This window comes from Symsagittifera roscoffensis, chromosome 5, assembly GCF_963678635.1.
Source record: "Symsagittifera roscoffensis chromosome 5, txSymRosc1.1, whole genome shotgun sequence".
In the NCBI taxonomy this organism is placed as follows: Eukaryota; Metazoa; Xenacoelomorpha; order Acoela; family Convolutidae; genus Symsagittifera; species Symsagittifera roscoffensis.
In genome coordinates this window covers 404,363-421,369 of record NC_087066.1, presented here as the reverse complement: position 1 = coordinate 421,369, position 17,007 = coordinate 404,363, and the positions used below count along the sequence as shown (strand labels likewise).

Sequence of the window (17,007 nt, the reverse complement as noted above, 5' to 3'; positions counted from 1 at the left end):
AAGGAACTGAAACTTTTATCCTGTTACAAAAACTTTTAGCTTCCTGTCATGTCCTGACTTGAATTTAATTAATATCTAGATTCATTTTGATAAGGATGAGAAGCTAGGAGTTGGGGGAAAGGGTTGATCCATCTTCGATGGAGATGATGATTTTTATCTACTGAACAAAAATAATAGTAATATGATAAATAGTAATAGCCCTGTTTTTAGGAGTGACCTCGTGGTCTGGGGATACTGAGACCCAGCCATGAGCTCACTATTTCTGCATGTAATCTAGTTAATTTGAGTGTTTTGACCGAAGCCGAAAGCAGTAACGTTTTTGTCGACCCGATGTTAGAAAAGACCACCGAAAAGTACTGGCTTGGTAGAGACGGTGAAAAGCATGCAAAGCTCTGTTTAGACGTTAGTCAGTCGTCTTAAGACTTAGTTTTGTTTTCCGTCGATATGTATCTTCCGGGCGAATGTTACACTTTTTCGTCGTTAAGGCCTTTTTTCGTGTTTCGCCGGAAGGTTGCGCTGTGCCAGTCTGGCAGAATGGCACACAACCTAGCTTTATTTTCTGTCGATATGTACTTCCGGTCGAATGTTACTTTTATTCGTCGTCTCAAATTAACCCTTTCCAATTCGTTAAATGAACGATTCACACCAATAATTCTTCTTGTGCGAAAATTTCAGATTGAAGTTTTGTTTGCTGTTTTTTTTTCTTTTTCTGTCGGCCTTTTTTTCAAGCTGTTTTTTGTATCGCAACAGGTCTAAATGAATAAAGAATTGTTTCCTAATATTGTTTTAGTTGAGTTAATGATATGCTATCAAGAACTTAGTGGTCATTTCAGTTTCAGTTAAAGTCAGTTTTTGGATTATGTCTTATAATGAAAGCTAATGTCTCCGCATTGAAGTTGATCAATAAACTTGTCAGATCTTTAGACAAGCCCAGATCGCAAAGTGACTTATCATCGGTAAGAATAATTTATAATTTTTTTCTTCTGAAAAATATTTCTTGATTTGTATATTCAATTGACCCCTTTCTTGATTTGTTTATTTGAAATCGATCAACAAAAGATGTCCTTGTTCACTCTTTTCGTCACTTTTTATTCTTTTTCTTTTTTCAAAACAATCAGAAAGTCGAAAATATCATAGTAACCGAGGTTACAGTCAGGAGTCCCTTCATCACATTATCCAGTCAAAATCCTCGGAGTTTTCTTGATATGGAAGAGTAAAGTATAATGTTGATAGAAATAATGAGAGTTTTAGTCACTTGCTTAGAAGAAATGATTCCATTATAAACTTCGCTTAGAGTTATAGTCCCGAAAAACTGCCAATGTTCACTTATAAAGACAGACAGCAAATTTTTTTTAAGGTAGTAACTAAGTTTCGCAAGTTTAATGGATTTTTTTCCTTTTGCTTCTTGAAGTACTTCAATTATATTTCAAGTGACCTGGAGGGACCAATCTTCCATACGAGCTTTTGAATGGGCTTGATAGGGTTCGGCCTTTATCATATCGGCTTGATATCCTCGTATTGTTTGACTTGACGATCATATATATGTGTGTTTTAAGGGCGAGGGGGCATTGTTAATTTTTTAGGTCTTAATTGTTGATTTTTTTCGGCTTCAAGTTATTTTTGGCTTTGTTTCTGCTTGGAGTTTTTGAAGGCGATTTTCACATTCTATTGACTGTTTCGAAATTAGACTGATTCATTTTGATAGATTGATTTTGGTTTGGTATCGCAACTTGGTGTTTTCAGGGGCATGGTTGCAGTAGCGGCCGGTGTCGTTTTCGGCTCTCCGTGTCTATGGGCTACAGATTCTTTCTTCTTGTCTTGATCGGTTTCTGTCAAAATTTAGGGTATTCCCGTTGGTCGCTTTTCGGTGGGTTCAGTCGGCGGGCGTGTTGTGCGAGTAGTTTTCTAAGGTTCTTGCTTCATTCTCTTCTCGCATATGGTATCTGAAGCAGGCTCCCTGGAGGTTTTGCTCGAACATCCTGCTACAGACGATTCTCCAGTCTGTGCGATACTGCTGGTCACCTCTGGACCTGAGGCGAGGTCTTCCTTGAGTCTTGATGAGCGGGTTGGGGTGATGATCGGGGTGGAGATTGTCTATCTTTCAGAAAATTTTGGTGCCTTCTGCCTCGGTGCCGAGCTCTAGAGAGTGAAGGTCGGCTTCTCTTCTAATTATTTTTATTATGATTATGATTATTATGATTTTTATTATTATGATTTTTATTATGGTTACTATTATTATTATTATTATTATTATTATTATTATTATTATTATTATTATTATTATTATGATTATTATTATGATTATTATAATAAGTATCAGATATTTACAACCAAAAGATTGTAGGGCGTGAGCCCCTGGGCAGGAAAGCTTATGAAATTCGTAGTCTACAAGTGCAACAAGTGCATGCGAAAGACCAGGAGCAGCTGTATAATTCGCTGTAGCTGCCTTAAAGTAGTACCAGAAGTAACCGAGAAGGTCGGCTTTCACGGTTGTGCTGTCGAGGTTGATATGGCGGCTGAGAATGAGTACAATCGAGGTGCACGATTTGACAAGTTTTGTCGCTGGAACTCTTTCTCAATGGGAGGTAAGTCGAATGTTGTTTGGTGGCTTCTCGATTGATGACGAGTACTGTAAGCCCAACTAAGTACTGTAAGTTTAAACATGGAAAAGTAGAATTGGTGCAGGTTAGCTTGATAAGCGCTAAACATCGTAAATTTGTAGGTTCAAGGATAATGGGAGAATGTTTAGGCATTCAAGACATTGGATACAGTTGCAGTCAGAGTAGTGCTTAATCCAGTGAGTGGCGCGCTCTTGTATGGTCTCTTTTGCTTTGAGGTCGGACTTTGATGCAAACCAGGCAATTGAGCCATATTTTAGTACTGGCAGAACCATGGATTTATATAAGTCCAAGCGGTGACAGGTCGTTATTTTGAGACTGACATTTCTTTTAATAAGAGATAAGATTTTAGAAGACTTGCCGCAAGCTTTGTTGACTTGTAAAGGTTCCGCCGTAGGTGCCTGTGATGGCCCGAGCGGCGGAGTTGTTGATTACTTCGAGGCTCTGCTTTGCTGAGTCGCCGAGAAAGTGGTTGAAGGCGGGGGCACGTAAGTTTTATACAGGTGACGGAGGTCCGCTGAATGAAGGTTCCAGCTCTTGCCCCTCAAGGACCGCAAGATGTTGCAGAGGTTTGTCATGCGGTTCTTCGCAAGACGGGCTTGCTCAGTGAAAGTGGCCTGAGGATCCAGCTTGATCCCCAGCGTAACTGGGAACCCTCGATGTACAGGGGAGGTCTTGCTTTTCCTGTTTCCCTGGGGTCCACGGAGATGACCAAGGCTTCTGTTTTGCCAGCATCCATGTTGATCTTCATGTAATGAAATTTGGCATAGGACCCGATGCGGTCTAGAACGGGTTGCTCGTTGTTGGCGGCTTCTCGAGGAGTGACGGCTTGGGAGAGTTTCGTGAGGTCGTCGGCGAAGACGTCGACGATAAGGTTCGGATTTGTGTGCTTGATTTTGGTAATGAGAGACGCGGCGATCACGAACAGGAGGGGAGAAAACGGACTGTATTCAGGAGTATACAATGCTGGAAGGAGCGGAAGCTATTCAAGGAGTTGGTCCAGAGGACGGCTGCTTTCCTTTCGGCCAGCCAGGCTCTGATCCAGCTGAGGAGCCTGTTCGGGATGCCGTAGCGCGCGAGGTCGCAAAGTAACCCTTCTCTCCACACTTTGTCAAAGGCCGCGGAAAAGTCTGCTCTGATAATCAAGGTCCGTTTGCGCTTCTGTAGCGGGTCGAAGGACCTCCGCGCAACACTAGCAATGACGTCTAGAGTGCTGCGCTTTTGCTGGAACCCGCCTTAAGCCTGCGTGTCACCATCGTTTCGAGAATCTTCGCGGCAACGAAGAGGAGGGACACGGGTCGGTAGCTCTTTATCTTGTCTTGAGGCTTGATCCTTTTGACAGTACTCCATGCCGTAATAATCTTACATCTACCCTTGTGTGCCCCTGCTTGTAGCACATAGGGGGCGACACATAACAGTGTACATAAGTATTCCGCCTGTAAATGAGACAATTTCCGTCGTCTTAGATAAGAAAGAATCGACATCTCTGTCAAAGAATTGTGCCTCAAAATGGTCGTGTGCAGCAAAAAGTCGTCCGACGCAAAACTTTTTAATAACAGTAGCTGTAACTCCCAATTGCCATGTCGTCATGCTGCGTTCTGAAAGATTCAGAGATGTGTAGTCTAATAATTCTTTGGACCGATCTCACGTCCAATGGTCTCCTTGGCCATCTTAAAGCATCAGCTTGTCTGATGTAGTCTTTTACACAAGCATTGGGTAATAGTTCACTTTTTTGGTCTCTCAAAAATGCTGGTCCCTAATAAAGACATTTTGGAAGAAATTGTGTTCAATATGTGGGCTAATTCTCACGGAAGTAATAAGTTTGAGAACTATAATGCATAATATGTCATTATTGTTTCAGTCAACGGTACTAGTACTACTAAGTTAGTTTTCGTAAATACATTACTCTGCTGGATGAATTGCTTTTCAAGGTTTGTTTTTTTTTCGCCAAAAAATTTGGGCTTTGAAATAAACAATGTGCGAAGTATAACGAAAAGCGATCCAGCTATTTAAATTGAACCTACCACCTTTTTGTATTATAAAAGTTGTATTATCAGATTAAGTTATGCCGAATACCGTTAAGTTCTGCTCATGTTAATATTAGTTTTTACTTCTTTAAACAGATTTTTGACTATCGAAAAAATTATATCCGCTCTTAGATGAAGGCCAACGCCATCTCCTCTTTTTTACTGCAGCAATGTTCAAATGAGTGATAACCCCTTTAATTGAGAACTCCGGAATCTGTAATTTTTTCGCCATCTAGGCCATAAATATTTTCACTCAGGCCATAAATAGTATTCAAACTTCTCTATAATACTGGGATAAGAACCATAGAAGTCCCCAGGTAATTCGTGACAGGCTTTAGTTCCGTCTGGGTTGATGTTGTTTTTGTTCTTGTAATTCCAGAAAAAGTTGACCACGTCATTCACCAGGTTTGCTCTAGCTCGTGCAGCAAAGGGGTTTCACGATTTCGAGTACCTTTCTAGTGCTCTAACCCTTGCCATTGCCATTGCCATCTTGAATCACACCCAGGTCGTCTTGTTTTTTTTTTAAATACTTGATATCCCGTCTTTGATCAGCATTTTCACGTTTGAGGGCCTCTATTTCCTCCATCATGTTCTGTTGATTAGACCTTGTTGGGTTCTCAGCATCTATGGCCGTTAAATAACAAGTATAAATAAAGCAAGAAACCTTGCTTTATTTATACTTTATCCAAAAGGCGAAATTCAGTGCAAAAATCAAGCGAAAGTTTCAGCTCAGAAGTTTTCTTTTGAAGGTCAAGCAAGCAATTGAATCTCAGCCTTCTTTCTCTCTTTTAAAAACATTGGGATTGAAAAACAAATCTTAAAGTTGTTGTTAAATTTGAGAAGAAATCAAACTAGTCAAATTGTTTGGCAGAACATGACGTAATCTATTTTAGTTTAAATACTTGTCGATAATTTGACATTAGGCATTACGCATTTTTAGCGTTTTTTGGATTACAACTTTTTTCAAGTTATATTCAAGTTCGTTTGCTGAAAGGAAGGCAAAATAAGTTCTTAAATTAATAAAGCGGAAAGTGCGTGAAAAACGTTAATCACTGTTTGTTCCGAAGGTGGGTTTTAATCCCAGCGTTTTCAAAAAAAATACCCGGAGACCTAGTTTTCTCCAACTGACTTAGTTTTGTGAAATAAGAGCCAATGATATAATAGTTATGAAATTCAAAGAGTAGTGTATTTTTTGTTGATTTGTGAATCTATAAAATTGATAACAAAATTCATCAATTATTGAACTCGAATAAATTATTGAGATCACAGAATGGCAGAAATGTATAAGAAGTTTCATACTTTTCAGCTGACTGTGAGCTGTACACTACACGAAGCACAGTACCTGGTGAAGCTATTGTTGAGTGACATTCCGATTGACTCGCAGAGTGGAGAGACAGTTGCAGCAGACACTAGCCGGGTAAGGGGAGTAATCAGGAAGCTCTCTCTCTCTCTCTCTCAATCACAATGCTCTGCAGGAGCACAAAATAGTGCAGATTCTGGCAGAAAATGTCGTCTCTTGACTGGTTGATTGACGCAAGTGAATATTGTAGAATATGGCAACTTTTGTCTGTGTTTCAGCTGAAGTTTCTGAGAGAGCACCTGGACAGATTATCCAACAGACTCTGCTTCTCCTCCCTACTCTGTCCCGCCCTAGAACACTTGTTCGCACAGGTAACGAACTACTTCACCACACCACACCAATCACCATCTTCACAAACAGTACAATCCGATACACACCACCAGTGCAAGACATAAATCACAATCTTTCTCTTTCGCTCTGTGTGGGAATTGTTGTTGTCCATTTCTCTTTTAGATTGCAACTCGAATGAAAATTCAGTGTCAACTGAATAGCGATTGTTTTATATTTGAAGTAATACAAAAAACTTGAAAAATTATTGCTTACTGTCCAAGTATCACAGAAGGTTTCATGATAAAGTTTTTGATCTGTTAAGTTTTTTCACCCTTAGCAAGCGTTCTCAAGTCGAAATGTAGACTTTTCAAGGTCAACAACTGGTCTAAAAGAGTCATTGGTTTTTTCCCGAATTTTTACTGTATTTATTTATCAAACTGGAATATAGATTTTTTTCGGGTAACAACTTCTGCAGCAATTTAAATTCGAATCATTTAACCAGCAGCTCTGAGTCTAAGCAAATGGTCCGTTGTATGTTTTTACGGAATGTTTTTCGAATATTTACCTTTTTTCGTTCATCAATTTGGAATATAGACGTTCTTTCGGGTAATAACTTCTGCAAGAAAACTACTCCGAAACAATATGCCAGTAGCTCTGAGTGTGAGCATATGGGCCGTTGTATGTTTTCACAGAATATCTCTGTTCAACTATACGAAATTTGTTTTTGTTCCGACATTTGAAAATGGGGAGGCATTTTGTATTCGGGTATTTTAGATATTTCTTTTGGTTTTTTTTTCACGCAAAATCAGGTAACACAAACATTGACTGAAATATGCTGAGTGATATTACATTTAAAAGCCATTTTAGTCTTGATTCGAACGACATTAGAAAATTTTGAAATATTTTTTAATGTCGAGAAAAACAGGTTTGAGTTTTTGTTTGATTTTTGTTCGAAATTCGAGCTAATACGACGTGAGTATATGCTTACTAAAGCTCATTTTAGCCGTGAAAACTTAATTTTAATCTAGCTAAAGTTTTTTCTGCGAAATTTTGGTAACCAAAAATTTGAGAACTCAAAAAAAATTTGAACTTTTCATAAGTTTTTCCTTCCGTTTTTCCAGTCATTTTTTTAATAACTGTCTTTCAATTTTCCTTTTTTACTATGACTATCCAGTATGCCTACATTTTATTTTGTATCTAAGTTTTTTTTATCACAACATGCAGAAAAGAAGACAACAGGTTTTTTTTTTTTTTAAAAAAACTTTTTTTTGTGTTTTCTTTTGTAATAAAAATTACTGTTTACTGTCCACAGAAGTATCACAGAAGGTTTCGTGGAAATGGTTTTGGTTTAGTATTTTTCACGCTTAGCAAGCGTGGTCAATTCGAAATTAGAATTTTTCCAGCTAAACAACTTGTCAAAAAGAGTGTTTCACTTTTTTCCTCGAAGATTTACTGTATTTATTTATCAAACTGGAATATAGACGTTTTTCGGCTAACAACTTCTGCAACAAAATAAATCCGAATCATTATACTAGCAGCTCTGAGTCTGAGCATATGGTCCGTTGTATGTTTCTACGGAATTTGTCTCTATTCAACTATACGATTTATTTTTTCCGACCATTGAAAATGGGGGATCTTTGTATTCGTGTGTTTTAGATATCTCTTTTTGTTTTTTTTTTCACGGAAAATCAGGCAGCACAAATGTGATGAAATTGGTATTAAAAACTACGGTAATCACAACACCAACTCTCTGAAGAACAAACATGACAATTATATGAAAACAAGTACAAGATAAAACTGTAACAATATCTCCATCAGTTTAAATGGTTGAAGCGGTCGTTTCAAACCTGCGGAAAGGGATGCTCGCGTGTAGCGAATCTATTTAACCTGCTCTGTCGCTGGTGTGTAATTCAATGAAAATCAAATTAATCACAACCGTGCGAAAAAATCCATCTAATTTCATACCAAATGCTGCGCGTTGAACGCGTTAAATGAATACATTATAACAGCTGCAAATAGATCTTCTTGTACAATTGACTCGCAAACTTCCTAAAAATTAACACACCATTTCTACCAGGTAAAAAAATGGTTTTAAAGGTAAAATTTACGCGTCTAACTAGTAAAAATAACAAGTTGAATAACTGCGTCAAATACATCTTGTAAAATTGAAACGCAAACTTCCTGGAAATTAACCCACCATTTCTCCCTGATAAATAAATGGTTTAAAAAGGTAAAACTAACGCAATTTCTTTCCGGTTTCCGGGAAAAACAGAAAAAACGTAATCCTTGAGTGATATTACGTTAAATCGAAGGGAAAACGACAGTTTTTCATGATTTTTAGCAGCATTTCTCAACTCTTTTGGTTGCATTTAGTCAGGCAATCGGCAAGTTGATGATTAGAGGGTACCCAGCGCAAATACTTGACTTCTCGCTCATCAATCACGGAGCGTAAAAACGTTTTATCGACACGTAATCACTTATCCTGAGCCGTTCTTGTTGAATAAACCAAGTATCAGGTACCTTCTTGCTCTAAAAACACAAGAAAACCCCCCATGTGTGCCTCCATCGTGCAAATTGCCCAGAGCAGCATCGAGAACCCAATAAGTTTCCACTTCTCGCGGTTTTGCAGTTTCATGTACCGTAGTTGTCAGTGAGACGTAGTAGCTTGTGCTCTTCGTATAACTTTGTTGAGAGTCCATTAATCATTCAAATCGGCGGTGCAAGTTTTCGCTAACAGAGCTAGTCGAAAACGACAAATCTGGACCCGTTTGATTCGCAACCCACTGCAGTTTCCCCAAAGCTAAACGCATTTGGCTTCTAATGTCATTGCCGGGACCAATACTGCTTTCTTCGATCTCTGACACATCCTTAGCGTAATGCACTTGATCGATCGTTAAGTACCGGTCGAGTCTGGCAATATCGAGTCCGAGATATCGAAATGGAAGGAAAGTCGTTGACTTGATGTCGAAAATAGATTGCAGACGCTCTGATATGTGCTTCCCGAACTCAACCGAGCCAGCCCACCAGAAGTCATCCAAATGGGTAGAAACACAGCCACGTAATTTATTGTCTTGAAAATACAGAAACACAAATCAAAACGTGACTGCTTGAAACCGGTGGATATTAATTCCTTGGACGCGTTCAAACCAGTGCCTGGCAACACCGTAGGCACATTTGTGAAGCTTCCACTGTACATTTTGATCAGAACCAGGTACTGGTATCACAAGTACACGCAAGAACAGCGGGTATCACAAGTATTACATGTAACGGGAAGAACAGCCGCATACATAGGTTTTATCTTCTCAGGCCATCAAAAATGAAAACAGAAGAGGTTTTCTCGAACTTGACGTCTTGGCCAGTCAAAAATCTGGACTGAAAACGCTCCAACCATTGAATTCAACATAGTGTCGCCGTGCAACCTGTGTGTAAAATTGCAGAACCTGGCGAGTGAGATACAGTATCCGTGTGACTGGCCGAAAACGTGATAAAACTACCTCTTCTTCATCTTCTTTGGTAGTTTCTGTAACAAGAGCGTCCTCTTTTTGTTTCGCATCTGGACAGTTTCTCACGAAGTGAAGAAAGGAACCACAGTTATGACTTGTCAGAACTTTGCCTTCTTTTCCCTTTGGATTTGTAGCTCTCATTTGTGATTGACTACTATTCTGAGAGTCGTTGTTTCGATAAGAGGCGGCAAAAACGGGCTCCCGTTTGACATCTAAAGACTCGGATTTCTCATTCAAATCGCTGTTCGAGAAAATCCTTTTAAGACTTCTTCATAGCAGCAAACTCAAGCTTCGGTTGCCGAAAGCACCAGCCTTGTATCTCGTTTGTCAATTTCAGCCGCGTACAACAACTTGCAGGCAAGCAAAGCGTCAGGTACCTCAATTCCGTGCTTCTGCAACTTGCTTATCAGCAACTCAAACTGCGCAATATACTCGTCAATAGTTCTGGAACCTCTCTTGAAGGCCTCAAACATTTCATACATTTCATATGTTTGATCAGCAGTCTCCTTGCCGAGGGCATCACACAATTTATTCAATAATCATGATTACTTTGTCTGATTTCAAATCCGCAATTGGTATAGAAAGCGCAACGTCGCGCTTAGGACCAAGCAAGAGACAGCAACACTGCCGGACCAAGTTTCCCTTTCTGCAGCTTCGTCACTGCTAACCAGAATTCTACTTCCAGTCGTCAAACCTCGTACGGCTTGTCAGTTTCCCATGTCGGTGGGGTTTTGTAATTTTCATCCAGAGGCCATAATTGTGCTACCATGTGATACAATTGGTATTAGTAAATACGTTAATTACAACCCCACCTCTCTGAAATACACAAACATTACAATTATATAAAATAAGTTCAAGATGAAACTGTAACAACAAAAAATGATTGGACTGGGTTGAGTGATATGTCATTATAAAGCCATTTCAGTCGTGATCGAATGACATTAGAAAAATTTGATTTTTTTTTCACAGGGTCGAGAATAACCGGTTTGAATTTTTTGATTTTTGGTCGAATTTCGAGCTAATGCGGCGACAGTATATGCTTACGTAATTTTAATTTTAGCCGTGAAAACTTAGTTTTTTTTCTAGTAAAGGTAGTTTCTGGAGTTTTATCGCAATTTTGGGAACCAAAAACATGAAAACTCAAAAAAAAATTTTCCAAAACAATTGAAACAATTTTTCTTTCAATTTTTCCAGTCATTTTTTTCAAAAACTGTTTTTCAATTGACCTATTTTACTATGACTATCAAACATGCCTAAATGTTATTTTTTAATTCAGATTTTTTATTTTTTTAACAGCATGCAAAAAAAAACAATTTTTCCCTTTATTTAAGACTGGTCGGAACATACTGTGCTGCGTAGTAGATGTTGGAGCTGAGGGGGGGGGGGGGGCATGTCAGGCCCCATTTCTTAAAATACGTTATAGTTTGAGGGTGTGCCATGCTATGTATTAACATTGAGTATTAAGATAGGAAATAGAATTGGTAAGGTTTCACAGTTTGTGTAATGGTAAGAGAATGGTAACAAAAATTTTAAATTTTGTCTGGAGATGTCGAGTTTTTTTTCGCAAAAATCTCGGCGCGCGCTTTCTAATTGATAAATATCATTGCTCTATTACGTTCAGATTGTGGACTGAAATAATTATTTTATATTTTTTGGTTCATGGTAAGTCAATTGTAAGAACCTGAGCATACCAACCATAGGTGAAAACTGCCTCCTACTAAATTGACAATTATGTGAACAAAATTGGTTACGGGAAATAAAGTCTAGTACCCGGTTGCAACACCCTCAAGAGTAATTATTCGACAGTCATAGTTAAGTAGGCAAACCGGGAAACGGTTTATGTTGAAAAGTTACTTGAAAAAAAAAAACTAAAACTCGATTCAAAAGTTTCAAAAATTATTTTAAATATCATTCGACACATCCCGATAATTCTTAATGGTATTTTTTTTGGTTAAAAAACAAATAAATCTGCTCGTTTACCTTCGTTCAAAGTTAGACCAAAATTCAAGAATTTCAAATAGGGTTTTTCTCGACACTCACCAATTTTTTCAGTAGCGGAGCAAGCGGTCGCAACTTTCCAATGCCGCCTTCAACTTGATTTCAGTTGCACAAAAAACGCTTTTGATTTAGATGCATAGAAACGATAGTTGCATAAAATAGAAATTAAAGAAGCCTAGCATTAAAATATGTTCTTTGAAAATGGAGTGTTTGGAAAATACGGGGTCGTTTTGGGCTGCATAACACTTTTCCAGTTTTTCGTTGGCTAAATTTGGTGGTTTTTTGTCAGAACAAGGCGGCGTGTTCAACCCAGACGCTCCTGCTGATCTTCAAGACCCTGCATCTCACCCAACTGCAGGAGATAACTGTCAGCCTTGCCCTTCTAGACCACACATCTTTCTCTTCCCTCTCTCCTCCCCATACTGCCCCTCCTCAATCAGCACCAGCAGTGACCCAGGTGCAGTTGCGCAGCTGTGCCTTCGAGATCCTCAAGTTGAAGGTGGGCGACTTTGCACGTGCATACAGTGACAGCAGCAGCTACCAATCAGGGCAGCAGCTGCACGAGCACTCGGGGGGTTTCGCCGACACTCCAGTGCGCATTCTCTACCAGCTGTTGCGTCTGGTGGCAGAGGGAAGCATCGAACTGCCAGCAGAATTGCACAAGTCTCTCTTCGACTCACTCGAAAACGGTTAGCACCACCTCCAAAAACATATTTCCTTATCAAATACTTAATGGAGCTGCTCAATTTCAGAGATCATGACACGGCATTTCAGTTTATGTGAGCAGGATCCATTAACCTGTTATTTTGGTTGAACCCTTAATCCTAGATTTAAATTTTATTTGTAGAAAAGTGAACATGTTTTAGAAACACAACCAAATTGTCATAAAATGCTTTTTTCGAAGGCCATAATTTTTACTACAAAGAATTAGGGCGTAGCTACCTATGTAAGATTAAGAGAACCTGGTCGTTTGGTTGAACCCCAATCTCAGATTTTGGAGTGTAGTCTTCGAGAAAAGTCATAAATTTTGTCAATAAAAAGTCGCCGCTTATACTTAGAAACTTATGCCTAGAAACAACCTCTTTTTTCAATCAAAGTTTTGAGCTCCAATTTGGCAGAGTAGTTTCCAAGAAAATGGAAAATTCAAAAATCTGGGTCAAAATTTTCCCATTAGAATGTGAAATAAGGTTAAAAGGCGGTAGAAAGTAAAGTAATTCAAAACAAGTAACTAGTTGAGTTTGCAGGCACGCAGATTTTCCTTGGAAGTTCTCGTGAAAAACCAATTTTTTGCGATAAGTGAAAGTTTTCCGAGATGTCTCAAAAAATCCAAGTCCCGATTATTTTAACTAGTGGCGCAGCTAAAGCCGAGGTACCTGTTTTTTTTCGAGAATATTACTGATGCGGAAGACTTCCCCAAGAAAAGTTGTGTACTGGCACCTGTCCTGTACGTCAAAGAGGGCAAACAGTCATAAAATCAAAAATTTCAGTTTTCCTCAATCAATATCATGATTGGCTCAAAACTCTTTGAAATTTTAAAAGTTGTCCCATATATCCTACCGTCATCGATAACCTTTCGTTGACAGATTTTTGAAGGCCATTCTGAAGTCAGCTGCAAGTTCTCGAATGTGACAAGGTTCGGGGTGTAACCCGTCCCAGCTTGTATGCTTCCCATAGTGAAAATACTTATAGCCGAAACAAGGTATTCTCAGTTCATGTGCTAGGTCACGGTAGTATCCATTCAAGTGGTTGATTTTGTCATACTTTTTCCTTGTGAGAAGCTTGAGGAGCAAAAATTTTTTATCTAAGTGTTTTGAAGATAACTTGAGTTTGTAAGTTGTTATAATAAAACCTTTTTTTCCGGCTCAACCTGTGTCTCCTCAAGAATTGTCGGCTTTTTACCGCTCTATAATTTTTGTTTTGATACTTATTTAATATTCATTTTTTACTAGACTTATTTTTATGAATGGAGTTTTTCTTTTTTCTTTCGAATTTCTTCTACAGTTATCACCTCGGATATTTTTGTCGGATAATTTGTCCTGCTATGCATGGGTTTTTAGCATGCAGCGCGATCCTTCGCCTTGCCTCTGTCCGTAAAATTTTCAAAGGTGTTTTTTTTTCAGCTCCAGGATTTTAGATGATTTTATAATTTTTGAGAATATTTATTTGGAAGTTTGTTGTTTATTTGTCGGTTCTTCTCCATGTAGTGAGAGTCATTAAATTTTCTGTCACATGTGGTGCGAAGCTCTGCTTCGCCTCTGTTTATAAGCATGCGAGAATGTAATTTTTTTTTTCGAAAACAATACTAAATGTAACGGTACGTTTTGTGTGCAAATCGTAAGTGGCTCTCAATTCAGACCATGTTGGTAGTTTGGCTTTGAACTGAGAAAGGATCTATGCTGGGGCTGATGAATATCGATATTAATTTTTTTTCCAATAATCCTTATTGATGAGCATTGGTGTGTAGTGCAATACATGTGTTGTGTGCTTCAGAGTTCCCCAAGAAAAGTTGTGTACTGGCACCTGCCCTGTACGTCAAAGAGGGCAAACAGTCATAAAATCAAAAATTTCAGTTTTCCTCAATCAATATCATGATTGGCTCAAAACTTTTTGAAATTTTAAAAGTTGTCCCATATATCCTACCTTCATCGATGACGTTTCTTTGACAGATTTTTGAAGGCCATTCTGAAGTCAGCTGCAAGCACTCGAATGTGACAAGGTTCGGGGTGTAACCCGTCCCAGCTTGTATGCTTCCCATAGTCAAAATACTTAAAGCCGAAACAAGGTATTCTCAGTTCATGTGCTAGGTCACGGTAGTATCCATTCAAGTGGTTGATCTTGTCATACTTTTTCCTTGAGAAGCTTGAGGAGCAAAAAATTTTTATCCAAGTGTTTTGAAGATAACTTGAGTTTGTAAGTTATAATAAAATCTTTTTTCCGGCTCAACCTGTGACTCCTCAAGAATTGTCAGCTATTTACCGCTCTATAATTTTTGTTTTGATAATTATTTAATATTCATTTTTCTACTAGACTTATTTTATGAATGGAGTTTTTCTTTTTTTTTCGAATTTTTTCTACAGTTATCACCTCGGATATTTTTGTCGGATAATTTATCCTGCTATGCATGGGTTTATAGCATGCAGCGCGATCCTTCGCCTTGCTTCTGTCCGTAAAATTTTCAAAGGTGCATTTTTTCAGCTCCAGGGTTTTATATGATTTTATAATTTTTGAGAATATTTATTTGGAAGTTTGTTGTTTATTTGTCGGTTCTTCTCCATGTAGTGAGATTCATTAAATTTTCTGTCACATGTGGTGCGAAGCTCTGCTTCGCCTCTGTTTAAAAGCATGCGAGAATGTGATTTCTAGTTTTATTTTTCGAAAACAATACTAAATGTAACGGTACGTTTTTATGCAAATCGTAAGTGGCTCTCAATTCAGACCATGTTGGTAGTTTGACTTTGAACTGAAAAAGGATCTGTGTTTGGGCTGATGAATATCGATATTAAATTCCTTTCCAATAATTCTTATCGATGAGCATCGGTGTGTAGTGCAATACATGTGTTGTGTGCTTCAGACTTCCCCAAGAAAAGTTGTGTACTGGCACCTGCCCTGTACGACAAAGAGGGCACTTCTCTGGACACTGTGTTGTCTGCCAACACAGCAACTATGGTAAGCTGGCCCCAATCGCGGGTTGCTCTATTGATGTGTGTATTGTCGTGCGTGTGTAAATCGTTGCGTCTCTCGTCTAGGCTGAGATGAGTTTGGCCAGTGTGATCGAGAACTTGGGCCCGACTTCTCTGCACAGTGGCGATGACGTCATCAAGGTGTTGCAGGAGTTCGGAGTGCACAGAGTGTCCGACTACCAGGTGGCTCTGGTCATCACACGCATGACCAACCTCTCCATGGCCATCAATGTGGCCAACGATGTCCAACTGCAGTCGCTGGCCAGCTCTGGCTGGTCCAACTCCAGTTTGGAACAGGGACTGGATGCGTCCAAGGCCACTTGTTCGGCTGCAGGCTGGAATCCACGTGTGTTTGTGGCGGCTGTGAAAGGCGTCGTGAAGACAGTGAACTGGGCTCAGGTGGTCAAACAACTGGATAACGATCAGTTCCTTGTGAGAGGGCCAGAGTCACTGGCTATTGTGATGGGCGCCATGGAGGCTATGAACATGGGCTCTGCGGCTGACAACTGGACTAACTTCCCCATCGACTTCTTGTTGTCTCAATGGTCAAATATTAGGGGACAGGTGAGTCGCAAGGAGAGATGTTCTGTTCTACTACCAGTTTAAAGGAAACATGTAGTGCTGTTAAATGCAGTAAATAATGCAGTCAATGTTCAATTCCAGCTGTCGTGGATCGAGGCCTTAATCCAGAGCTACGATCCCAGGGCCACGGACTCGTTCAGCTTCGGACTATTTCCAGCCAAACTGTTGAGCACCGCGGAGAGCAAGCTGTTCGATGAGAACCAGATTGCTAAGCCACCCATCGCCACCTGGTAATATTAATGCGTGGATTAATCCTGCCCAATTGGAACTGGTTGGTGTTGGTTAACAGGAGTGGCTGACTGAGTAAGTGCGTGTGTGTTTAGGAAGTGTGTGGATCTGCTGGCGTGTCTGTTGCGTGCTGGCTCCCCACTTGCGGCCTCAAACTCCAAACTGTTCGACTCTGTTCGCTCTCTCTTCAACTACCCTGTCAAGAACTGTCCAGACGTACTTTTCTTCACCCTCCTACATGTAAGCAGACGTCGTTCACGACTCATCTGTCCTTTCCCCGTTCACATGTCGCGCTTTTTCCACATTTATGCATGAGGATTGGTTGGAGGGCAATGGGAAATATGCGACACTTCGTAGCGTTAAGCGGTCAAATTCCTAAATGCGAGTTCCTCATCCAGAACAAGATCAGATTCTTTTTTTTCCTATTCGTGGGTTAAACATTTTACAAGCAAAGTTTGTGTGATAGTATGACCCCTCTTTTTTCCAACCTAAGTCGCAAATATTGTTGCGACAAAATGTGTTCATTTTGAGAGGGTCGAATCCCCTCAGGGATTTGGCCCTGTCGACCCAAAGGGTCAACCCTTTGTTTTATTTTGAGATATCCATTTTTGGCCGACTGACCCTAAAAATTTTTTAAAGGCGCCTTTGGCACCAATATACATTAGTTTTGATGGGGGGCGTACCGAAAAAGTCGCGATTTTCCGAAAAGTGCCTAAAAAACGCCGTCAAATTAGGGTATTT

The 17,007-nt window shown here is 39.5% G+C and overlaps 1 protein-coding gene across 1 annotated transcript in view; it reads left to right on the top strand.

The window, feature by feature from the left end:
* Window positions 1-793: 793 nt before the first annotated feature.
* LOC134846474 (CCR4-NOT transcription complex subunit 1-like) overlaps window positions 794-17,007 on the top strand; it is an 85,892-nt gene continuing 69,678 nt past the window's right edge. The window contains exons 1-8 of the mRNA XM_063863845.1: window positions 794-956; window positions 5,952-6,062; window positions 6,224-6,316; window positions 12,066-12,465; window positions 15,348-15,442; window positions 15,523-16,020; window positions 16,120-16,268; window positions 16,362-16,506. Of these exons, the coding sequence (XP_063719915.1) occupies window positions 870-956; window positions 5,952-6,062; window positions 6,224-6,316; window positions 12,066-12,465; window positions 15,348-15,442; window positions 15,523-16,020; window positions 16,120-16,268; window positions 16,362-16,506 (1,578 nt within the window). The 5' untranslated portion in view covers window positions 794-869. The remainder of the gene's footprint in view (window positions 957-5,951; window positions 6,063-6,223; window positions 6,317-12,065; window positions 12,466-15,347; window positions 15,443-15,522; window positions 16,021-16,119; window positions 16,269-16,361; window positions 16,507-17,007) is intronic.